Source organism: Carcharhinus amblyrhynchos, chromosome 8 (assembly GCF_965287045.1).
Source record: "Carcharhinus amblyrhynchos chromosome 8, sCarAmb.v2.hapA, whole genome shotgun sequence".
Classification (NCBI taxonomy): Eukaryota; Metazoa; Chordata; class Chondrichthyes; order Carcharhiniformes; family Carcharhinidae; genus Carcharhinus; species Carcharhinus amblyrhynchos.
The window spans coordinates 83,670,833-83,694,132 of NC_137331.1; the positions used below are offsets into that span (position 1 = coordinate 83,670,833).

Genomic DNA, 23,300 nt, shown 5'->3' on the forward strand with positions numbered 1-23,300 from the left:
CAGTGCCAGCCTGGCACTGGCAGTATCCAAGGGGCAAACTGGCACCTTGGCAGTGCCCAAGGGGGCAGGGCCAGAGGGTACAGGGCCTACTTGGGAGTGGCAGTTGGGATGGCAATCAGTTAGGGGGTGTGGAAGGGGGGGGCCTGCTGCTCTCTGCAAATGAGGTCACTGGGAGAGGGTGGAGTGAGGGCAAAAGGGGCTGGCCATCTGGGTGAAGGGGGTCTGGTCATCGAGTGGGGGGGGTTTGAATTACATAACATAAGAACATAAGAAATGGGAGCAGGAGTAGGCTATCTCGTCCTTCGAGCCTGCCCCGCCATTCAACAAGATCATGGCTGATCTGAAGTGGATCAGTTCCACTTTCCTGCTTTCTCCCCATAACCCTTAATTCCCTTGTCTATCAGATACCTCTGTACCCGTGACTTAAATATACTCAGCGAGGTAGCCGCCATCACTTCAGTGGGCAGAGAATTCCAGAGACTCGCCACCCTTTGAGTGAAGATGTTCCTCCTCAACTCTGATCTAAGTTGTCCCCCCTCCTTATTTTGAGGCTGTGTCCTCTAGTTCTGCTATCCTTTCTAAGCAGGAAGAATCTCTCTACCTCTACCCTATCTAGCCTCTTCATTATCTTATATGCCTCTTTAAGATCCCCCCTCAGCCTTCTAAACTCCAACGAGTACAGACCCAATCGTCAGAGAGATTGGAGTTGGCCACGGAGGTGAGGTAAACAGGAGACATCAGAGCTGGTCGGGGGGTGGGATCAGGGGATGGGAGAATTAGAAGAACAGCGATTGGCTGGCCAGCGATCTGGAGGCTGGCAATGGGGGGGCTACTGCACTTGCACCAATCTCCGTGCTAAGAGATTGGTATGTGCGCAATGACCCACTCAGTGCTCTGCTGCTGGCATCTTAGGTGGGAATAGACCCGATCCACTACTTTTCAGAGTGAATCCCACGAGGGCACCCTGTGATGCACAGAGTGTCGGAGATTAATTCTGAAAATCACGCCAAACAAACTAGTGTGATTTACTCCCATTTTCCCGTACATTGGGAACTTACTATTTTTTTGGGAGAATCCCAGTCTTTAATGCAATTTCTTCCTGATGGAGATGCACCCCTTGTCCTGTTCTGATCAGATGAGCAAGAGTCCTGCCAGACAACACCTGAAGAATTTGGATTTCCTTTTATCTATATCCTGCAAACACTTCTTGCTAAGTTCACTAAAGCCATAGGGGGGAGTTTTCCTATTCTGCCTGCCTCGGGAATTGTAGCGTTGACCTCAGGCAGCATTTTCCGGTTTTGAGGCGAGTGCAGCTAGAAAATCCCACCCATAGAATCAATTAGTAATCAGTAATCATTTCTGTTTTGTGCAGTGTATGGAAATCTGGCATTCTACATGATCCTAAAAGGTTTTGCCAGACCTCGCACGATATATAATGACAGGATGCTTTTGGAATATCTTGATACTTCGTCTGAAACAGCTCCAAAAGCGGTATGAATAATTTATATTATATAAAACATTATCTAATTTAATATTTAATAATGCAAGAGTTTACATTCTCAGGTAACAGGAAAATGAGAAACAAAGTACAAAATAGAAGGTGCAACACCTATCCCCTTACCTCCTCCCTGCTCACCATCCCAGGGCACAAACACCGTCTTCAGGTGGTTCAGCGCTTTATGTGTACTTCCTTTAGCACAATCTCAGGCTAAAGGGACGATCCTTTAAAACAGAGATAAGGAGGAATTTCTTCAGCCAGAGAGTGGTGAATCTGTGGAACTGTTTGCCACAAAAGGCTGTGGAGGCCAGGTCATTGAATGTCTTTAAGACAGAGATGGATAGGTTCTTGATAAATAAGGGGATCAGGGGTTATGGGGAAAAGGCAGAAGAATGGGGATGAGAAAAATATCAGCCATGATTGAATGGCAGAACAGACTTGATGGGCCGAATGGCCTAATTCTTCTCCTGTATCTTATGGTCTTATGGTTATTGCTTTGTTGGAAAGCTCATATTATTAAGAAAGAAAGGATTATGGATTTTTTTTATGAGAAGGTTTGACACATTGCCCCACACATGAGAAAAATAAAGGGCACAATCGGAATCAGGGCTTTATAAGTTTAGAAGTTAGTGTAGGATTTTTTCATGTATATTGCTTGGTGAATCTGGAGAACAGACATGGAGAGAGAGTATCCACTTCTTCTGCTGTTTTTCCATCATCTGTGGAGAGAGAATAACCCCAGCGTTTCGAGTCTGGGTGACCCTTCATCAGAGCTAAAGAGAAAGAAAACAGGCTGAGATAAATTCTGTAAGGGTGAGGTGGTGGTTGCCTATTTTTTCTGTGAAAGCTGTTAGATTAGGCCAGAATCGAAAAATGAACTTCCTTGCTGCCTGGAATGAAAGTTGGTTAAATGCATAATGGTTCTTGGCCCCACTACTGGCAAGTGGAGTCGAACTGGAATTGCACCTTGTAAAGCTGTTGTAGCTTTCATGACCTCCAGGAGTGCTGGGAAAAACTTTTGTCATCAGCTGCCCTTTGATTTGAGGATGATCTCTGCTCAGAGTTGGAAGTTTCTGTCACAGTCCTTCATGTGACTGAGCAAGTCAATTCTCGATCCATGCATATTTTGGAACATGGGGCAGGACATCCCATGAGGTAGTAGGATCCAGTGTGCAGGATTTTATTTTGTTCCTTTCCCTCTCTGTGGCTGCTCTGCGTCATCATTAAGGCTTTGGGACTCAAAGTATGATGCAGTTTGGTATACAAATTGTCACCATCCTGAATGATTGGTATCAATGTGACTAGGGGATTTTCACAGTTATTTCATTGCAAGGTTAATGTAAGCCTACTTGTGACACTAATATATACACTTTAAACTTTTTTAAGCTGCTCCTCATCATTAATGCCATACTTCAAGGAAAACTTCAGAGTGTCTTTAAAGCATTTTCTTTGACCTCCCCAGAATGTTGGCTATTGAAAGAACAGGACCTGGCTGGGGAGATGATTCTTGGCCATCTGGACATTCTGGCTAATTCATCAAAGTTGAGTTTGCAGGAGTTTTGGCTGAGCACTTGTGGCTTTAGTGGCACAATTAGCAAGCATGTGGCATTTATTCGAAAGAGGCTTACAAAATGCCAAGGTTGTGAGTTCAAATCTCAACTACAGCAGCCAATGTTGGGAATAGGATTAGAAGATATGCCCAACTGCAAACATACCAACTAAAATAAAACTTATAGTCCAGCTGGCACAACTTATAGTCCAGTTGGCGTAACTCCAAATCTAAGTATCTGCTGAATGCACAATGTATATTACCTCCAGAACAAAAAAAATTGGATAGAAATTTGTCTCAGGTGGCAATGCAAATAGGGATGTTTTTAGGCTGATGCAACGCTCGCTATTCAGTTCCACTGCAGTCAACAGGTGTTGTGTACGATAGGTAGCAAATCCCAAACTGTCTGTTTTGCAACACAGGCTGAGACAAGGTTCTATCTCTAGATTTTTTATTTGATGCACTTTACAGTCTAAGATAGCCTGCATGGCATTTTCTTCCCAAATTCATTTCACTAAAGATACTACTATTATGACTTAATGTTCAAGTGGTGATAATTTACCTAAGTTTATTTTCTTCTAAACTAAAGAAAAACCTAAAATAAATCATATTGCATAAACAATTTAAAATAAACAGATGGAGGAATAAATATAACAAATTACTGCTGTCAGTGTAGAGCTTTGAATTATGATCTTTAATAGACAGGAAATTATTCAGGGTCTCCTGGCCCCTTCTGCCTAAATTCTTAATGTGTACATTAATGACTGGAAAATTTCTGCAAATGAACTGACCTTTGCATCTAAATAACCAACATGAGCTCCCATCATCTGAAGCTCTTAACATTTATCATATGATTAACATCTCTCCTTCTCTCCTTCAAATATTTCAGTTACAATTTTCCGGAAGCCATAATTAAATCAAATCCACCTAACAGTGAAAAATGTTCCACTAATTGTAACCAGGTTTTCGAAGTAGATAACTAATGCTCATGTGAGAACTATCTGTGTATGGATCATGTTAATATTTAAGAGGTAATGTTTAGTTCTGGGAATATCGTTGTGAAGGTAACTAAAATGCTGGGCTTGAGAAACTATAAAAGTAGACTTTAAATGTGTAATACTAAACTAGAATGAATGCAGGATAGATTTACTAGGATGCTACCGGACTTGATGGTTTGAGTTATATAGAGAAGTTGGATAGACTGGGACTTTTTTCCCTAGAACATATGAGGCTTAAGGGTGAACTTGTAGAGATCTATAAAATAATTAGGGGCATAGATAACGTAGATAATCAACATCTTTTTCCAAAGTTGGGGGAGTCTAAAACTAGAGGGCATAGGCTTAAGGTGAGAGGGGAGAGATACAAAAGGGTCCAGAGGGGCAACTGTTTCATTCCCAGAGGGTGGTGAGTGTCTGGAACGAACTGCCAGAGGCAGTAGTAGAGGGGGGTACAATTTTGTCTTTTAAAAAGCATTTAGATAGTTACCTGGGTAAGATGGGTATAGGGGGATATGGGCCAAATGCAAACAATTGGGACTAGCTTAGAGGCACAAACTGGGTGGTATAGACAAGTTGGGCTGAAGGGCCTGTTTCCATGGCATAAACCTCGATAACACATCTCTACTCTAAGTTAATTGTATTGTCCCGCCAGTTTTTATTAAACTATCTGAACAAGGCAGCTAACGAGCAATAATAAAAATGGTCTCCTTTTGCACTGAATAATCTAATGGTACAAATCAACCAGTGAAGGAGGAGCTGATCCTAGCTGAGATCAGATAATGCAGCATACAAAAGAGATAAAATTGAGGACTTTGCTGCTCTGCAGTGGTTTAGGAGAATCACAGAATCCCTGCAGTGCAGAAGGAGGTCATTTGATCCATCAAGTTTGCACTGACTCTTCAAATAAGTATCCTACCATGCCCACTCCCCACTCTATTCCCATAACTCCAATACTTACCCACTACTCCTCCTAACCTATACACCTTGGGACACTAAGGGGCAATTTAGTATGGCCAGTTTACCTAACCTGCGCATATTTGGACTGTGGTGGAAACTGGGGTACCTTAGAGGAAACCCACGCAGACATGTGGAGAACATGCGAAGTCCACACGGACAATCACCCAAGGCTGGAATTGGACCTGGATCCCTGGCACTGTGAGGCAGCAGTGCTAACCTCTGCGCCACCCAAAGCATTGTGGCTTTGGGAATTTCTCTGATCTCCCACTATTACTTTGTCAAATGGTGACCAGAAATCATGAAAAGATGGCATGAAGGGCCATTTACGCTATTTCTACAAGAAACCTACAAGATTGTGAAAAGATTTGACAAGGTAGATACTAAAAGGATGTTTCCCCTGGCTGGGGAATCTAGACCATGGGGCAAATTCAGCACAAGGGAACTATTTTTGGACTAAAATGAGGAGCTTGCCTTCAATTAATGTTGTAAATCTTTGGAACTCTACCTCCAGAGGATTATGGGTGCACCATTGTTGAAAGTATTTCAGGCTGAAATAAATCTTTGGTCACTCAGGAAATCTAGGGTTATGGGAACATGGAATTGAAGCTGAAGTGCAGTCATGTTCACGTTGAATGGCAGAGGAGGCTCAGTGGCCCACATGTCTACTCTTGCTTCTATTTTGTACGTTCTGATATAAAATAAAACTGCAGGTTTGGGAAATTAACAATTCTATAGATGTTATTCTTTTAAATTCTTAGCCAGTTAATATTTCTCAATTTTCTGTAACTATTAAATTATTGGCCTGGAAATTCATGAGCCCTATTTAACTGTTGTAATTCTAATGGCCGTCACTTGAGTTCCCAAGCAGAACCCAAAGAATGGGGTAATTTGCATAGCTGGACAAACTTGTTAGTGTCTGGAAGGGTTCAGTAACAGATTGAGCCATACGGCGTCATTCTGTCCAATGTTCTGCATGGGATCATACGAACCAAAGACTGGTCCCCTCCCCACAGTGGGTTTTCCTGCAGCTGAGGCGGCTGGCCATTGGCCTCCAATGGGATCTTCTGATCCCACTGAAGTCTGTGGTGTTTTGCATGGCTTGCCCATCCCGTCCCCAGAGACCCTGAGTTTGAGACTGGGAGATGCCACCAGTGAGAAGGACCAGAGAATCCTGCACCAAGTCAAGTCAAACAAAATCTTTTTAATGTTCAAGTGGCTGAAGGGTTAAAAAAAAACCTCTCTGCTCCCATTAGCGTCACTTCATCTAGAGAAAGGAATTGATCTTCACTGTGATCAATTATCTTCCTCTGTTGAAGGTTTTGTCCCCCGTTAAAAAGCCTCAAAGGAACTCACACCAAGTGTCAACCGTAGAGCCCTATGCTGCAGAAAGAGGCCCTTTGGCCCATTGAGTCTGCACCGAACACAATCCCACCCAGGCCCTACCCCCATATCCCTACATATTATACTCACTAATCTCTCTAACCTACGCATCCCTGGACACTAAGGGGCAATTTCTTAGCACGGCCAATCAACCTAACCTGCACATCTTTGGACTGTGGGAGGAAACCGGAGTACCCGGAGGAAACCCACGCAGACACGAGGAGAATGTGCAAACTCCACACAGACAGTGACCCGAGCCGGGAATCAAACTCAGGACCCTGGAGCTGTGAAGCAGCAGTGCTAACCACTGTGCTACCGTGCTGTGTCAACTGGCATGAGTTCCACTAAGATCCTTCAAAGGAATTTAGTGGGGAATTTAAAGTTGGCAGAGCAGGGGAAAGGACATGATTAATGACCTTTCACTTACTGAAATGTTAAAGACCTAATCCAAAAGTAGCAAAGTACTGAGAGAGTCAACATGTGGCCCATTACCACAGCTTCCACAAGCTCAACTGAAATTTGAGTAGATGTGTGAATGCTCTTGAGAATGTCAAAATTTCAAAGGATGAAGTGTTGAACATCCTAAATTGCCTTAAGGTAGACAAGTCTCCAGGGCCTGGTGGGATCTATCCCAGGTCACTGTGGGAAGTAAGGGGAGAAGTAGCTGGGGTCTTAGCAGATATCTTCACATCCTCTTTGACCATAAGTGATGTTCCAGAGAAGAGCCAATGTTGTTCCCCTGTATAATAAAGGAAGCAGGTATAATCCAGGAAATTATAGGTCGATGAGCCTGAGATAAGTGGTGGGCAAGTTTTTGGAAAAGATACTGAGGGACAGGATATATGCACATTTGGAATATAATGGACTAGTTAGTGACAGGCAGCATGGTTTTATATGGGAAAACTTGATTGTGCTTTTTGAAGAGGTGACAAAGATAATTGATGAAGGAAGGGTTGTACATGTAGTTTATGTGGACTTTAGTAAGGCATTTGACAAGGTCCCACAGACTGGTACAAAAACTAAAATCACATAGAATTCGGGTAGGCTGGCTAGATGGGTGTAGAACTGGCTTGGTCATATAATGTGGGTATGCCGGCGTTGGACTGGCTTGTGAGTCTATTATCAAATAAATCGGTTGGACTAAAACCTGGTGTTGTCAGACTTTTTACTTGGTCATATAAGACAGAGTAGCGGCTTTTCAGAACGGAGATCTATCGCTAGTGGGTTCTGCAGAGATCAATGCTGGGACAGCTGTTGTTTGTAGTATATATAAATGATCTGGAGAAAAATGTATGTGGTCTGATTAGTGCAGTTAACAGAAAGATTGGTGGAGTTGCTGATAGTGCCAAGGATAGTAAGAAGACTCACAACACTGGGTTAAAGTCCAACCAGTTTATTTGATAGTAATCCTACAAGCTTTTGGAAAAGCTGTTCCTTCATTAGGTGTGTGGAAGGTTCTACACACCCGATGAAGGAACAACGTTTCCGAAAGATTGTGGGATTACTATCAAATAAACTGGTTGGACTTTAACCTGGTGTTGTGAGACTTCTTACTGTGTTTATCCCAGTCCAATGCTGACATCTCTACGTCATGCCAAGGATTGTCAGAGGATTGGAGACTTGGGCACAGGAATGGGAGATGGAGTTTAATCTGGACAAATGAGAGGTGATGCATTTTGGAGGATCAAATTTAGGTGTGAATTATACTGAAAATGGCAGAACCCTTAGGAACATTAACATACAGAGGGAACTGGGCGTGCACGTTCACAGTTCTCTAAAAGTGGCAACACATGGCCAAGATGATTAAAAAGGCATACGGCATGCTTGCCATCATCAGCTGGTTTCCCATGAGTTGGGAAATCATGTTGTAGTTTGGCTAGGTTGCATTTGGAGTATTGCTTGCAGTTTTGATCACCACACTACTAGGAGGATGTGGAAACTTTGAGAAACAGCAAAGAAGGTTCAGCAGGATGTTGTCTGATCTTGAGGGCATTGGCTATGAGGAAAGGTTGACTGAACTAGGATTATTTTCATTTGAAAGACGGATGCTGAGGAGAGACCTGATAAAGGTCTACAAAATTATGAGAGGCTGAGACAGGATGGATAGTCAGAGGCTTTTTCTCAGGGTGGAAGTGACAATTACAAGGGGGCACAGGTTCAAGGTGAGAAAGGAAAACTTTAAGGGAGATGTGCGGGGAAAGTTTTTCACACAGAAGGTGGGTACCTGGAATGCACTGCCAGAGAAGATGGTCGAAGCAGGCACATTAGCAACATTTAAGAGTCATCTGGATAGGTACATAAATAGGAAGGGAATAGAGGGATACTAAGGGCAGAAGGTTTTTTTAGTTTAGTTAAGTGTCATGGTCGGCGTGGGGATGAAGGGCCAAAGGGCCTGTTCCTGTGCTGTACTTGTTCTTCAGTCCTAAGTTTATCATGACACTATCTTTAAAATATTTGTTGTTTCCTCAAGAGTGGCACAATTCTTTTTAAATTTGAGTACAAACATGTAAACATTAATAACTATTTTTATAAGCCTAACTGATCTTAATACTGAATAAGTCAGATCCTAGACTGGTACCTGGCTTGGTATATCCTGGGCGGCACAGTGAAACAATGATTAGATCTGCTGCCTCACAGCACCAGGGACCCAAGTTCAATTCCTGGCTTGGGTCACTATCTATGTGAAATCTGAACATACTCCCTGTGTCTGTGTGGCTTTCCTCTGACAGCTCTGGTTTCCTCCCACAGTCCAAAATAGATGTTGTTTAGGTGCATTGGCCATGCTAAATTCTCCCTCAGTGTACCCGAGCAGGTGCCGCAGTGTGGTGACTCAGAGATTTTCACAGTAACTTCATTGCACTGTTAATGTAAACCTACTTGTGACACTGATAAATAAATGTACATTTTTTGAAACCATGGGGGAAAGTTAGTGAACAGTTGCAGGAGTCTTCTGATGAACTGCAACACACAGAATAGAACATCTATTCAAAAAGAAAAATATTAACGATATTACACTAGGCATAAAGGTTGGGAAGATCTCAGAGCCAACACAAGAATAAGACACAAATTACATTATTTCTTTTCCCCCAGAATTATTTTTACTTACACAAATCAAATTTCGAAAGCAACTTAAAATATTCATCTTATACTCTAATACTTGGGGTAATTACAAGATACATTTGAATTAACAGCCAAACTGTGATCAGACACACTATACCTCAAAGTAAATGACAGATGTGACCCAAGCAGATTTCATGAATGTCTCAATAACCCACCCAAATGTTTGTCATGTTAAAAGCCAACCAGTCTCACTGAAACTTTGTTTTTCGCATGAGAATTTCCAGTTTTCACATTTGAAGATCCCAATGTTCTCCCATTGAGACAGCTTCAACAAGGATTCACCTCCAGGGTTTCAATCCCACTTTCCAAGATTTATTTTCCTTAGATTTCCCGGTACAGTCAAATTTCCAAGCACAATTTCAGATCTCCAGCTATGCCAAGCAGAACACCACTGCTATCTTCAGTAAGGAATCATTAATCTTTGGTTGCCTCCTCAGATCTTCAGGACTTCTCTCCAGCCTGTTTTCTTTACCGTTTGCTCTTAGCAGTTCACCCTTCAACTCAGTGCCTATTTCCCTGTGCCTATAGCTCAACTTGACTTAACAGGATCTGTTTCTGATTTCTAACCCTAACCCTAACCCATAACCCAACCTGGAACTGTCTTCTGAGATCTCTTTCTGTTCCCTGCCAATTTTCCTGCCTGGCTATTCTTCTGGAACCTTTGTATGCTCCACTCCATCGTTTTGGACCATCTCCTTGATTTGAGACTTTCACCCTTTCACCCTCCCCATGTCTTGCTCCTTGGGCTCTCTCTCCATTGGTGTTCTGGTTTAGGTTAACTGACCCACTTTTTCACTGATTCATTTCTTTGCTTTGTTTTCTTCTGCATGAACGGAAGATTTCTGGCCTAAAGACAGTAAAAGACACCAAATGTGCACGTGTGCCATTTCCTAGCCAGTGCATGCACAGTGGTTCCGAGGCCAACAGGAGAGTGTAGTTCCTGAACTGCGACTACTGATTTACAACAAAGATAAACATTGGGTTTTGTTATACTATTAAAATGAAATATATTGGGAAGACTATGCCTCTATTCACGTTTGACTGAATGAATGAATAATCTTCAGAAGGTCATTTTTTTTTTATTTCCAGTTTACTTGTGGAGACAGCTTTGGTACCTTGTCAACAAATTCAAGTCAAAAATTATATAATGTCATTCTATCAGTGGTCACAGAAGATAAATGTGAAATAGTCAAAATTTCCACAGGGCAGTTTGAACAAGTGAAAAAGGTGAATACTTTGCTCAAATGTACTGCATATTTTTGTGCTTTGAATTCCTATTTTTTTCAATTTCTTAACTGCCTGAACAAAGCAGCGAACAACGAGTCACAAAAATGCTGTTCTTTTGCACTGAAGGATCTATTGCAACATGATCAAGCAGTGAAGGAGGAGCTGATCGAAGCTTGTCCATTTTACCAACAATGGCCAAAATTGTCTGTCCAAAAACTGGTTGAATTAATGAGTTGGAAGACTTTTCCTGAAAATCATGGTTAGTGTCTTTATTTAATTGTGTTTCACTACAGATTTGCTTGAGAGAAATGCTAACCAAGTAATCCAATCATTGATTATTGTTTGCACAAAATATGTTCTAACATAACACTGACAGCAATCTCCCATAATAATAGCTGGTCAAATATACTCCTTTTGGGTAGTGGTTTAAAAATTGAGGCATTAAGATCCAATTTGGTTGCAAGAGTGGTTAATTTAAGCATTTTAATGCGCAATTTGGGACAACTCCTTTGAGGGCAGTAATTTTGGTAAAGTGTATTCCCAAAATAAAGTATGTACAAGATATTACTTCTCCGGTCTCTAGGGATAACTGTATGGATAAAGCAGGAAAGTGGATTGAGGATTATCATATCAGGTCAGCCATGATCTCATTGAATGACAGAGGAGACTTGATAGGCTGAATGGCTTACTTCTGCTCCTATGTCTAATAGTCTTATGAAAAATAACCAGAAGTCTGCTGGGAAACTGACGATTTAGACTTCCAGCTAAAACTGAAATTCTTTTGGCTATATGACAGGTTTGCAATTTTCATTGTGTAAGTGTTGATTGGCATTCTTACAAATACTGATGTGGAGATATATCCACAACAATATGGTATGTGTATGAAATTGTTAATATGCCTCATTGGGAAGACTATTGAAACAAAGGGAGGAAATGTGAATTTATAGAAAAAGAAAAAGCATGGACTGCTGCTTTTGGAAAAATATTTGTAATAACTTAATCTATACTTTGTTGCTTGCTACGTTTTTGTCACTTCCCATTATTGTTGACTTCTGATTTGATGCACCTAAAGGAATTTTGATTTTTTTTGAGTGATGTGAATGGTACAGTTTTTGCTCACTGGTTATGGTTGCAATGCAATTCAGGGTTAATTTTAATTTGGGCCACCTAACATAAATGGACAGTAATGGCTCGAAAATTGCTTACTTACCTAATTTACAAGTTCAAAGAAGGTTCACTAGATTGATTCCAGGGATGAAGGACTTGTCTTATGAAGAGAGACTGAGCAGTTTAGACCTGTACTCACTGCAATTTAGAAGAATGAGAGGAGATCTAATTGAATTATATAAGATGCTAAAGGGGAGTGGCAGGGTAGATGTAGAGCGGATGTTTCCCCCTATTGGAGGAAGGCTATAGTTTTGGGCTAAGGGGTAGCAGATTTAAAACTGAATCTGTGGAATTCCCTACCCCAGGGTGTGGTGAATGCCAGAACTCTAACCAAATTTAAGGAGGAGAAAGATAGGTTTCAAATTAGTAGTGGATGAAGGGTTATGGGAAGCAGACAAGGTGGAGATGAGGCTGAGATGAAATCAGTCATAATCATATTGAATTATGGAGCAGGCTAGCAGGGCTAAATTACCCATTCCTGCCCCTAGTTCTTATGTTCTTATTTATGTCAGTGCATCAGAAGCCACCATCTTCAAAGGTACTTTCAATTCAGTGGCTAGAAACCTGCCTGCTAAGACATTAGGCGTTTCTAAATTGGAATTTAGTTTTCTGTAGTGTATTTGTTTATTGCAATTTTGTTGAATAATTGGGTTAATGGTGAGTTGAATGCACCATTCACTTAACAGGCAGTGCAATAGAAAAAGGATTAAAAAGATAAATTTTTAAATTAATGCCCTGCATAAATTAAGGTGATTTCAATAAAGTGAAAAGACTACCAAAAGATTGGAGGGATTTGAATAATAAATTGTTTGAGGGCGAGGTGATAGAGAAATGAAGATATTCTTATTAAAAGTGGTGGAATGTGATAAATAATGTTCTTCAAGGATCTGTGCTGAAGCTAAATTTCTACCATATGTATTGATGATCTGGATAAAGGAATTAAAAAAAAATCATTCATTGTATGAGGATGTCACTGTATAGGCCAGCATTTATTATCCATCTCTAATTGCCCTCGAGAAGATGGTGGTGAACTGCCTTCTTGAATCACTGCAGTCCATGTGATTTAGGTATACCCACAGTGCTGTTTGGGAGGGAGTTCCATGATTTTGACCCAGTTCCAGTGAATTAATGTCAATATATTTCCAAGTCAGGATGGTGGTAGCTTGAAGGGGGAACTTCCAAGTTGTTGTGTTCCTATGTATCTGCTGCTCATGTCTTTCTAGATAGCAATGGTTGTGGGGTTTGGAAGGTGTTACTTAAGGAAGCTTGGTGAGTTCCTGCAGTGCACCTTGTAAATGGTAAGCACTGCTGCCACTGTGTGTTGGTGGTATAGGGAGTGAATGTTTGTGGTTGGGGTGTCAGTCAAGTGGGCTGCTTTGTCCTGGATGGTATCAAGTTTCTTGAATATTTTTGGAGCTGCACACATCTGAGCAAGTGGGGAGTATTTCATCACACTCTTGACTTGTGCCTTATTAATGATAGAAAGGCTTTGGAAGACAGGAAGTGAGTTACTTGCTGCAGAATTCCTAGCCTCTGTCCTGCCCTTGGAGCCATAGCATTTATGTGAGTAGCTCAGTTCAGTTTCTGATCAATGGTAACCCCTAAAATGTTGATAATGGAGATTCAGCTATGGTAATGTCATTAAAGCTTGAGGGACAAAGGTAAGATTCTCTCTTACTTGAGATGGTCATTTTCTGGTAGCTGCATAGCATGAGTGTTATTTGTCACTTAACAACTGAAGCATGAATTTTGTCCAGATCTTGCTGTATTTGGACAGGGACTGCTTTATTATCTGAGGACTTGTGAATGGCGCTGAACATTGTGTAATCATCAGTGAACATCCCTTTTTTTGACCTTATGGTGGAGCAGCTTACCCGAGGAACTCCTGCAATGATGTCCAGGAACTGAGATGATTCACCTTCAACAAGCTGAACTATTTTCCTATGTGCTTGGTATGACTCCAATGAGCAGAGTTATATGTCCAAATTTGCAGATGGTAGCAGGAAAATAAAAGAAAGACTTGCATTTATATAGTATCTTTCACAACCACCAAATGTCCCAGGATAGTAACAGACTAAATAGTGGGAACAACTTTGCCAAGTGAAGACATCCATTTTAAATTGAAGAAAGATAATTGAAATATTTTCTTAACAATGAGAATAGGAGCTGTAGAGAAATGTCATTTTACTATCCATGTACACAAATCACTAAAACCTAGAGCACAGATACAAAACGTGATCAGAAAGGACAATAGATTTTGGCCTTTATCTCAAATCATAGACAAGATGATTTATCAGAGAGGAAAGAATTGGAATCCTGCATGGAATGGGATATTTTAGGGGACAGTGGATAGATAGTTGCAGAGGAGAAAGCTGATTTTGATCTTGAAAATGAAGCAGTTCTGTCTTATTTTTGTCTCATATTATTCAGAGTTAAAATGTTACTTGCATTGTCTTGGACAGGGCACGGTTTTTCCTCTCACAATGTAGCATTCTCAATCGTCCAAGGATTACTAATCATGACTCTAACAGTCTTTTGCAATACAGCAAACAGAAGGGGCGGGTCCCATGAGCTGTCTCAGCTGATCCAGGGATTGAAGCTATTCCATTGGCTTTATTAAGCACACATTTTAACCAATTGAACTAACCGGTGTCGCGTGCAAGATTTTAACTCTTTAAAACCCATCATGAACATAGTTGAAATTGGGCCCCATACTAGACATGTTGCAATGTTTCTTTTTAATGGTAATAGATTTGACAAGTGGAGAAAGATACACATCTTTGGTTCAGTCATAGATATTGGCCAGAATTTTACTGGCCCACCCACCATGGGAATCACAGCAAGCGAGGGGCGGACCATGGAAAGGTCCGTTGACCTTGGACTGGATTTTATGATTTCAGGATGAGCGAGGCCATGAAATCCCACCCATAGAGTTAAGGTTAACAAAGAGCTCTGCAGCAAAATAGTAAAACTAAATTTGAATGGTGTATTTGCAACCATTGATCCAAACCAATCAAAACAAAAGCCTGAAATCCTGTGCAGAGCATGAACGCCTATATTTGATTCAACAGTAACCATCAGAATCAAGTCCTATAATTTTGTTAACATTTCATTAAGGAAATAAAAATAAAGTTACAAAATTGGATTCCATCTCACATATTCTAAGTGCTACTGGTGTTAATTGTATATAATTGTGTTCAATTGTATGCAGTTATTGATGTATCCCATTGACGATGTGACACATTTGGTGTGTGGGTGAAGAGGATTATCATGCTTTTCGCTCTTGTGCACTCGTTTTCTTCTAATTTTCAGCCCACATTGCTGGCTGGCAGCAATGCAAAAGAGAGAGAAACATGAACAAGTCTCTCCCTGTCAGTGCTCAGCCTGTCCATCGGCAAGTCCTCAGCTGTGTCTCTTCATATTGACCCATGGAAACTGAATCCTTCACAGCCCCAGACTAAAGCTTCAGAAAAGGTTTGGTCCCATAGAAGATGTGTGCAGGCTCACTGGCACTCAGTAACTTATCTCCCTGTTATGGGTGGATAGATTTATGGGTGCCTCGGGAGAGTTGATGTCTAGAGGAGATAAACCCTGAGTGGAACCCAAAGGGTGGATTGATGTCCAAATGTGAAATCTTTCCTGCAACCAAGTCAGTGCCAAATGCAGTGCCTTGCGTTCCTTTGAACTCGACCAAAGTGGTCATGAGGGGGCTCTGATGTTTGGGCAGCCCTTGAGATGAATTGTATATGACACCTGTCTTGTTTTGAGACTTTTTCGTTGACTATTACGCTTTATCTTGAGTTTCACTTGAGCTCCCTTTACTGAGCCAAGTGTCTCTTTAAATACACTCATATATTTAACCAAAAGGTGTTGTAGATCTGTTTTGGCATAGATCAGTCTGTTGACAGCACTCCAGTTAAACTTTATCTTCTCCAAGCATGATTTTCCAAATAGAGCTAGAAAATTATCACGGATCACATAGAATATAGAACATAGAACATGATGGCACAGTACAGGACCTTTGGCCCTCAATGTTGTGCTGAGCTATGTCCAATCCCGAGATCAAGCTATCCCCTCCCTATAATTCTGGTGTGCTCCATATGCCTATCCAATAACTGCTTGAAAGTTCCTAAAGTGTCCGACTCCACTATAACAGCAGGCAGTGCATTCCACACCCCAACCACTCTCTGAGCAAAGCATCTACCTTGGACATCCCTCCTATATCTCCCACCATGAACCTTATAGTCATGCCCCCTAGTAATAGCCACATCCACCCAAGGAAGTAGTCTCCGCACGTCCACTCTATCAATCCCTCTCATCATCTTATAAACCTCTATTAAGTCGCCTCTCATCCTCCTCCACTCCAAACAGAAAAGCCCAGCTCCCTCAACTTTTCCTCAAAAGACGTATCGTCCAAACCAGGCAGCATCCTGGTAAATCTCCTCTGCACTCTCTCCAATGCTTCCACATCCTTCTTATAGTGAGGTGATCAGAACTGAACACAACATTCCAAATGTGGTCTCACCAACATCCAGTATAGTTGCAGCATAACCACTCGGCTCTTAAACTCAAAACCCCTGTTAATAAACGCTAATATGCTATAAGCCTTCTTCATGGCTCTATCCACTTGAGTGGCAACCTTCAGAGATCTGTGGATATGAATCTCTGTTCTTCCACATTCCTTAGAATCCTGCCATTGACCCTATAATCTGTATTCAAGTTTGTCCTACCAAAATGAATCACCTCACATTTATCAAGGTTAAACTCCATCTGCCACTTTTCGGCCCAGCTCTGCATCCTATCAATGTCTCTTTGCAGCCTGCAAGAGCCCTCCACCTCATCCACTACTCCACCAATCTTGGTGTCGTCAGCAAATTTACTAACCCACCCTTCAGCCCCTGCTTCCAAATCATTGATAAAAATCACAAATAGCAGAGGGCCCAGCACTAACCCCTGTGGTACACTGCTGGTAACTAGCCTCCAGTCTGAAAATTTTTCTTCCACCACCTGGCCCTAACATGGGGAGGCAACTCTACGTTCACCAAGATGTGACCTTTTAATCGCTTCCGTGTAGTCAAATCAACTGGCTTAATCGATTCAGTGTAGTCAAATCAAGATGCTTCAGTTTTTGTTGGAGTGTAATCTCAGGAATTAAAGATACAGCAGCACCAGTATCAACCCCCATCCTAATAGGTTATCCACTTAACTTTGGAATCACCCAGAATCTACGTGATTCGCCCTACGTGGATAAGATGCTCAGCTGGAGCTCTTCATCATATCTCTTTTTGCAGAATGCAACTTGTTCCTCTTCTTGAAGGTACCTAGATTTTTCTTCTAAATATTCTTCTTAGAGGAAGCTGGTCTAGCTCAAGAAACTTTTGGAATGTGTCCTATTTTGCTACAATTTTGCATTGACTATTTGTGCTCCAGTGTTCATTCGCTGAATGGCTCATTTTGGCACATATGTGACAAATTTTTGCTCTTTTGTCTTCTTATGGATCCATCTTGTGGATCTTCATTCCCGCACAAAATTATGAAGCATCTTTCGTAGCCAGTTCCATTGACACTGTGATTCCTGTCATTGTCTTTAAAGTCAAACATGTTCAATAAGTAATCTGCTTTGGCTAGCTTCATTTTGGAGACTATAAATTAGTCGATTTTGAAGAGTATCTTCTAATGTCTCACCAAACTCACAATTTTGTATCAGCTTTTTCCAGGTTGCCACAAACTGAGCAATGCTTTCACCTTCCATTTGATTCCTCTGGTGGAACCTGCAATGTCCCACAATGATCAGTGGCTTTGGAGAGTAATGCTCTTCCAGTATCTTTTTTCAACTCATCATACATTTTGGTTTCTACTTCTGCTGGATAAATCAAACACTGGAGCAAATTGAAGGTTTTACTTCCTATTGTACTGAGAAAAGCTGGTATGAGCAACTCGTTTGCAATTTTATTCACTTGTATAAAGTATTGAAAATACTCTGCATAGGAACTCCATGATTCATTTTCTTCACTGAAAAGACATGTGGAGCCTAACTGATCCATCATTTCTCTTGCAGGTACTCGAGACTGCTCATTGTGTTTTTATTTATTGTCTTCCCAGTACTCCCCTTTTCATCCTGGAGATGGTTGACTTCATGTTTTTCCTTCAAACAATTTCAGCCACACAGCAAAGCATCCCTTCTTTTCAAACGTGCCAGATTCTCCTGGAATCTTACCCTTTATGATCTGAAAAATCCCCTGTTTTAAAATCACACAGAGAAGAGTGTGCTGATTGCTTGGCAACAGTATTGACCATACCTAATAAGTGTGTGCTTGCTAAAATCAAAATATAAATGTCAAATATTAGATATGATTCCACAATTGGACAACATTTTTTAAGCAATCCTGATTGTGCTAAGAAGTACACTGACAACCAATTTAAGATTATCAGTCAGGCTGATAGTGTGACTTGCTTATGCATTCTAGAAGTTACATACATTCATTTATAGAGCCCTGTCCTTTACAGGCAGAAGGAACATATCCACATATTATACCTTTTTGATTAATCGAAGGCTTAGGGACAGCCATTCTCTGGTTCATTCCCCATGACAATGCCTGGACCAAATAAAAAATCGGAATTGACCTGCCTGATTTGAATTTTAGCCAAAAATTGGCAGTTAACTGTTCCCTGATGCATTCTCCTTCATAATGCCTCCACCAGAGTCAACTTGCTGACCAACCAATACTCTCCTCGCATGCAATACAAATTGTTTTCCTCCTCATGAATGCAGAACGAAAAACTTCAACAGCATATTTCGTCAGCAATTCTCTGGTTCTGTACTACCAAATGAGGAGAAGAAATAAACTTCAGATGTGAAGCTACTCATCAATCAGTTCCTTCATGTTGGCACAACTTTATTTTGTAGGGAAATTATACTGAATGTTTTCACATAATTCTCATTACCTGTATATCTCAGATTACTAAAAAATTTGGAACCTTTTAGTTTCACTATCTTTTGCCATTTAATGTTAACATTATCCCCTAGAGCAAATTAATTGTTTGAATGCTGTAATTATATGATAAATTATCAAATTCTCTTTAGTTTTATATTAATTAATTGATCTGGTCTTATTTTATGGATGATTAATTTAAATTAAGAGTACCAGCAAACTCAACTCACATGAATCTTTGTTTGCTCTGTGACATCACTTCATGGTTTCTTCCCTCCTGTTCTATTCAAACACATAGCCAAAGAGAACATAATTTGCATGAACCCATTTCAAGAAACAAGCAAATCTTACATTGTTTTATGCTCAACTAGGACTGCTAGGTTCTAAAACTAAATGCATAATGTAACTATTGAGATGTTTGATTGTTAAGCTTGATGATATATACTATTCTCTGTGCGGCTCATGGTCTGTATAAGAACATAAGAACATCTGTAAGGGTTTCATATTGATTGCTTGACAGTGCCATTATTGGGATAAGACTAATGGATATTGAACATGTGAAGAAGAATGTGGGTAAGTTGAGCAATAGTGATTGAAAATTGCATTTGGAAAGTAAAGATACCTAGATCAGATAAAATGATCCAAATGATAACAGAGCATGGCATTAAGCATTCATGGCGAGAGTTATTACTGGGGTGGCGAGCATCAGTCACTGGATTTTTGAATGCTTTCCTGCCTTACATTTCATTGTAAGCATTGTGGCCTGCGGGAACCTGTTATTGAATATCAAATTAACGTTTATTGACATGTAAGGAGAGTGATACTTACATTGAACCACTAATGTTTGAAGAGTGACTGCAGCCCATGTAGTATATTATAATGCACCACACTTTACGAGGATCCCACACAGTTCACTACATGATACCAGTATGCATAAGAAGAAATAAAAGAGGGTAGATGTGTTAGACCTTCTGAGAACTTGAGAGTTAATGATAAAACCAAACAATAGTAACCATGATGAAATAGTAACCACAACAAGCTTCTCAAATTGGAGCAGGCGTCAAAATGCACAAGATGAATATTGAGAAATGAAAACATTTCAACTCATTAGCATGCCATAGGTGTGCTCAGTTGCAGCATTCTCCACAAGAATATTGGTGTTGAGGAAACAAATGTTGTATTTGCAGCAAGAAATAACAAAGGCATGTTGGACTGGACAAGATCCTCAAACCTTGAAAATGGATAAATGCAAAAAAGCAAAAACAATGAGGATTCCCTGAAAGACACAATGTTTTTGGAGATTGAAGAACTATAACTCAGTGTATTATTGATGCAATGAGATACACAGGGATGATGGTGTGATCTTACCTGCTGGTTATGTCACATTCCTGCTGCCGTGATGTTGGAGAATTTGGTGGCCAGCCAAGTCTCCATTCACTGTGGTGGGATTGGAAAATCCCGCTAGTGCGAATGGTGGTAAGATTCTGGCCTTTGGGTTTATCTGAAGCTGAATGGGAACAAAATTAAATTGGAAATAGATTGGAGAGCTGCTGTATCTCTTATCTCTGAAAGTTTATATCAATAAAAGCTCAAGAATTTACTATTAAAACCATCAAATATGCTCTTGAGAATTTACGTGGTGCTTCCAATAAAGAGTTATGTCATGGTGCAAGTTGAAACAAATGGCCAATCTGAAAAATTGCACATAGTGAAAGGAAATTTTTTTGCACTGTTCAAAGGAGCATGAATGAACAAAACTACACAAAATTGGCAAGCAATTAAGTAATTGCTTGATTGAAAGAACACATTACAGAAACTCTTAGAAAAATACAAGAAGATACTTGAAAATATTTTAGGGAAAATGACTGGAGTCGAGGCACAGCCTAAGATGAACCCTGAATGATTGGACAACTCCAATTGCTCCTGTTGTTAACTAGATGGTTTCATCACTATCTGTATGGAAGATGTTTTACCTTGTTAACAGACAAGAGGCTTTTAACGACAATCTTTGGTCCAAACAAAAGAATACTATCTTTCACTGCAAGTCATTCGCAGGGATGATCCCTCACCTTATCAACACATAATTACGAGATTCAGTACATATTGTATTTTTCCCAGGTTGATAATGTACCTATTACAGCCCCTCAAGTGCAAAGACGCATCAAGTCAGATCAGATAATAGGGAAGGCCATGGACATGAACTTGAAAGGAGTACCATTGATAAACAGAGGAGGAACCCAGAATTTAGGCTGTACTGAACAAGAGAACTTGAATTAATGGTACAAGATGGAGTATTACTATCTGATTAGAGTGAAATTTTCTCCATGCTTGCAGAGTTGTACGTTGGGTTAACTTCATGTAAGACAACCAGGAGATGTATGTATGAAAGAACTCACAAGGAGTTATTTCTGGTGGCAGGGACTAAACTCACAGATTGAAGAATGAGTAGGACAATGTCAGTCTTTTGCTAGGATACAAAATACTCCACCTCTGCAACCTCTTCATCCATAGGATTGGCTGAGATAACAATGGCGAAGAGTTCATATTGACTTTGTGGGATCAGTTGAGGGGCACACATTCCAAATGGCCTGAAATCATGATGATAAAGCTGACAACTACTGAAAAGGTAATCAAACAACTGGACTAAAAATGTGCACAATTAGGCAACTTAGAGCAATTAGTTAACAATAATGGAACTCAATTCATGTCAAGGGAATTTGTGGACTACCTCAGAAACCATGGCATACATTATATCAGAAGAACACCTTATTATCCTTCCAGTAATGGATTGCCTGAGAGGCCGATGCAGTCACTGAAGAATGCCATTAAACTATCAAAGAATGCAGGACAGTTGGCCAAAAGAATAAACAACTTTCTTTTATCCTATGGGGAAAATAACCCATACAACAACCCGGAACTTGCCGCAATATTGTTTTTAAAAAGGAAGTTGAGAACCAAATTTGATCTTACTAACTGATTCTTCTACCAAAGTAGAACGAGAGAAAAAAAAAACAAGTTACCCACCATTAACAGAAGCTTTGATCAAGAAGAAAAAGTTTCAGCAAGAAACTACTCTTTAAGTGAGTAGTGGGTACCTGCTACAATACCCGAAAAGACAGTGCCTATTCCTTATATGGTACAAACTAATGATGCAGGAGTTTGGAGGAGGCAAACAGATCAAATCTGCACTTCATAAAATAAATGTGCTGGGTTGATATAGAATACAGAACACCACAGCACAAACAGGCCCTTCGGCCCACAAGTTGCACCAATCATATCCATACCTACCAGGCCATAGAACTATCTGTAACTCCCAATCCCATTAAATACCATGTACTCATCCAGAAGTCTCTTAAAAGACCCCAGCGAGTTCGCCTCTACCACCACCAATGGCAGCCAATTCCACTCATTCACCACCCTCTGAGTGAAAAACTTACTCCTAACATCTCCTCTGTACTTGCTTCCCAGCACCTTAAACCTGTGTCCTCTCGTAGTGACCATTTCAGCCCTGGGAAATAGCCTCCGAGAATCCACCCTATCTATTCTTCTCAACATTTTATAAACCGGAGAGAAGAGACCTAGCTCCCTCAGCCTATCTTCATAAGGCATGCCTCCCAATCCAGGCAACATCCTTGTAAATCTCCCCTGCACCCTCTCAATAGCTTCCACACCCTTCCTGTAGTGAGGCGACCAGAACTGTGCACAGCACTCCAAGTGGGGTCTGACAAGGGTCTTATAAAGTTATATATCTGAAAGGCCAACATCTGACACTCCAGGTCTGGAAATGAATCTATGTTCTCAATGAATGGCAGGACACTTGGAAGCTCAGAAGAACAGAGGGATATTGGGGTCCTTGTCCGTTGGTCGCTGAAGGTGACAGGACAAGTTAATAGGGTAGTTAAGAAGGCATACGGGATATTGCCTTTATCAATTATGGACAGATTATAAGACAAGATAGTTACGTGAAGCTATACAAAACTTTGGTTAGGCTACACCTGAAAATGTGTGCAGTTCTGGTCACTTCACTATAGGAAGGATGTGATTGCACTGGAGAAGGTGCAGAAGAGATTCACCAGAATGTTGCCTGGGATGGAGCATTTGAGCTATGACGAGAGGCTTGGATTGTTTTCTTTAGAGCAAAGAATGCTATGAGGAACTTAAATGAGGTGTATAAGGTTATGAGGGGTCTGGACAGGATGGATAGAGAGCAGCTGTTCCCCTTAGCTGAAGGATCATAATAAGGGAGCATATTTTAAGATGAGGAGGAAAAGTTTTAGAGAGAATTTGAGGAAAACTTTTTCCACCCTGAGAGTAGTGGAAACTTTATCATGGCAGAGATTTGAAGCTTACAGCCATCACCAGAAGTATTTTCATGAGTATTTTTGTTTTGAAACATTGTGCCCAAAATAATTTCAGAAGAACCACAAGCAGTAATGAACCATCGAATAAATATTATCATTTTACGAAAGGAA

The 23,300-nt window shown here is 40.6% G+C and overlaps 1 protein-coding gene across 1 annotated transcript in view; it reads left to right on the plus strand.

The window, feature by feature from the left end:
* The window catches only part of cnbd1 (cyclic nucleotide binding domain containing 1), a 131,504-nt gene that overhangs the window by 78,817 nt on the left and 29,387 nt on the right, over positions 1 to 23,300 (plus strand). Inside the window, exons 6-8 of the mRNA XM_080194954.1 lie at positions 1,373 to 1,491; positions 10,592 to 10,729; positions 10,856 to 10,988. Coding sequence (XP_080051080.1) covers positions 1,373 to 1,491; positions 10,592 to 10,729; positions 10,856 to 10,988 — 390 coding nt within the window. The remainder of the gene's footprint in view (positions 1 to 1,372; positions 1,492 to 10,591; positions 10,730 to 10,855; positions 10,989 to 23,300) is intronic.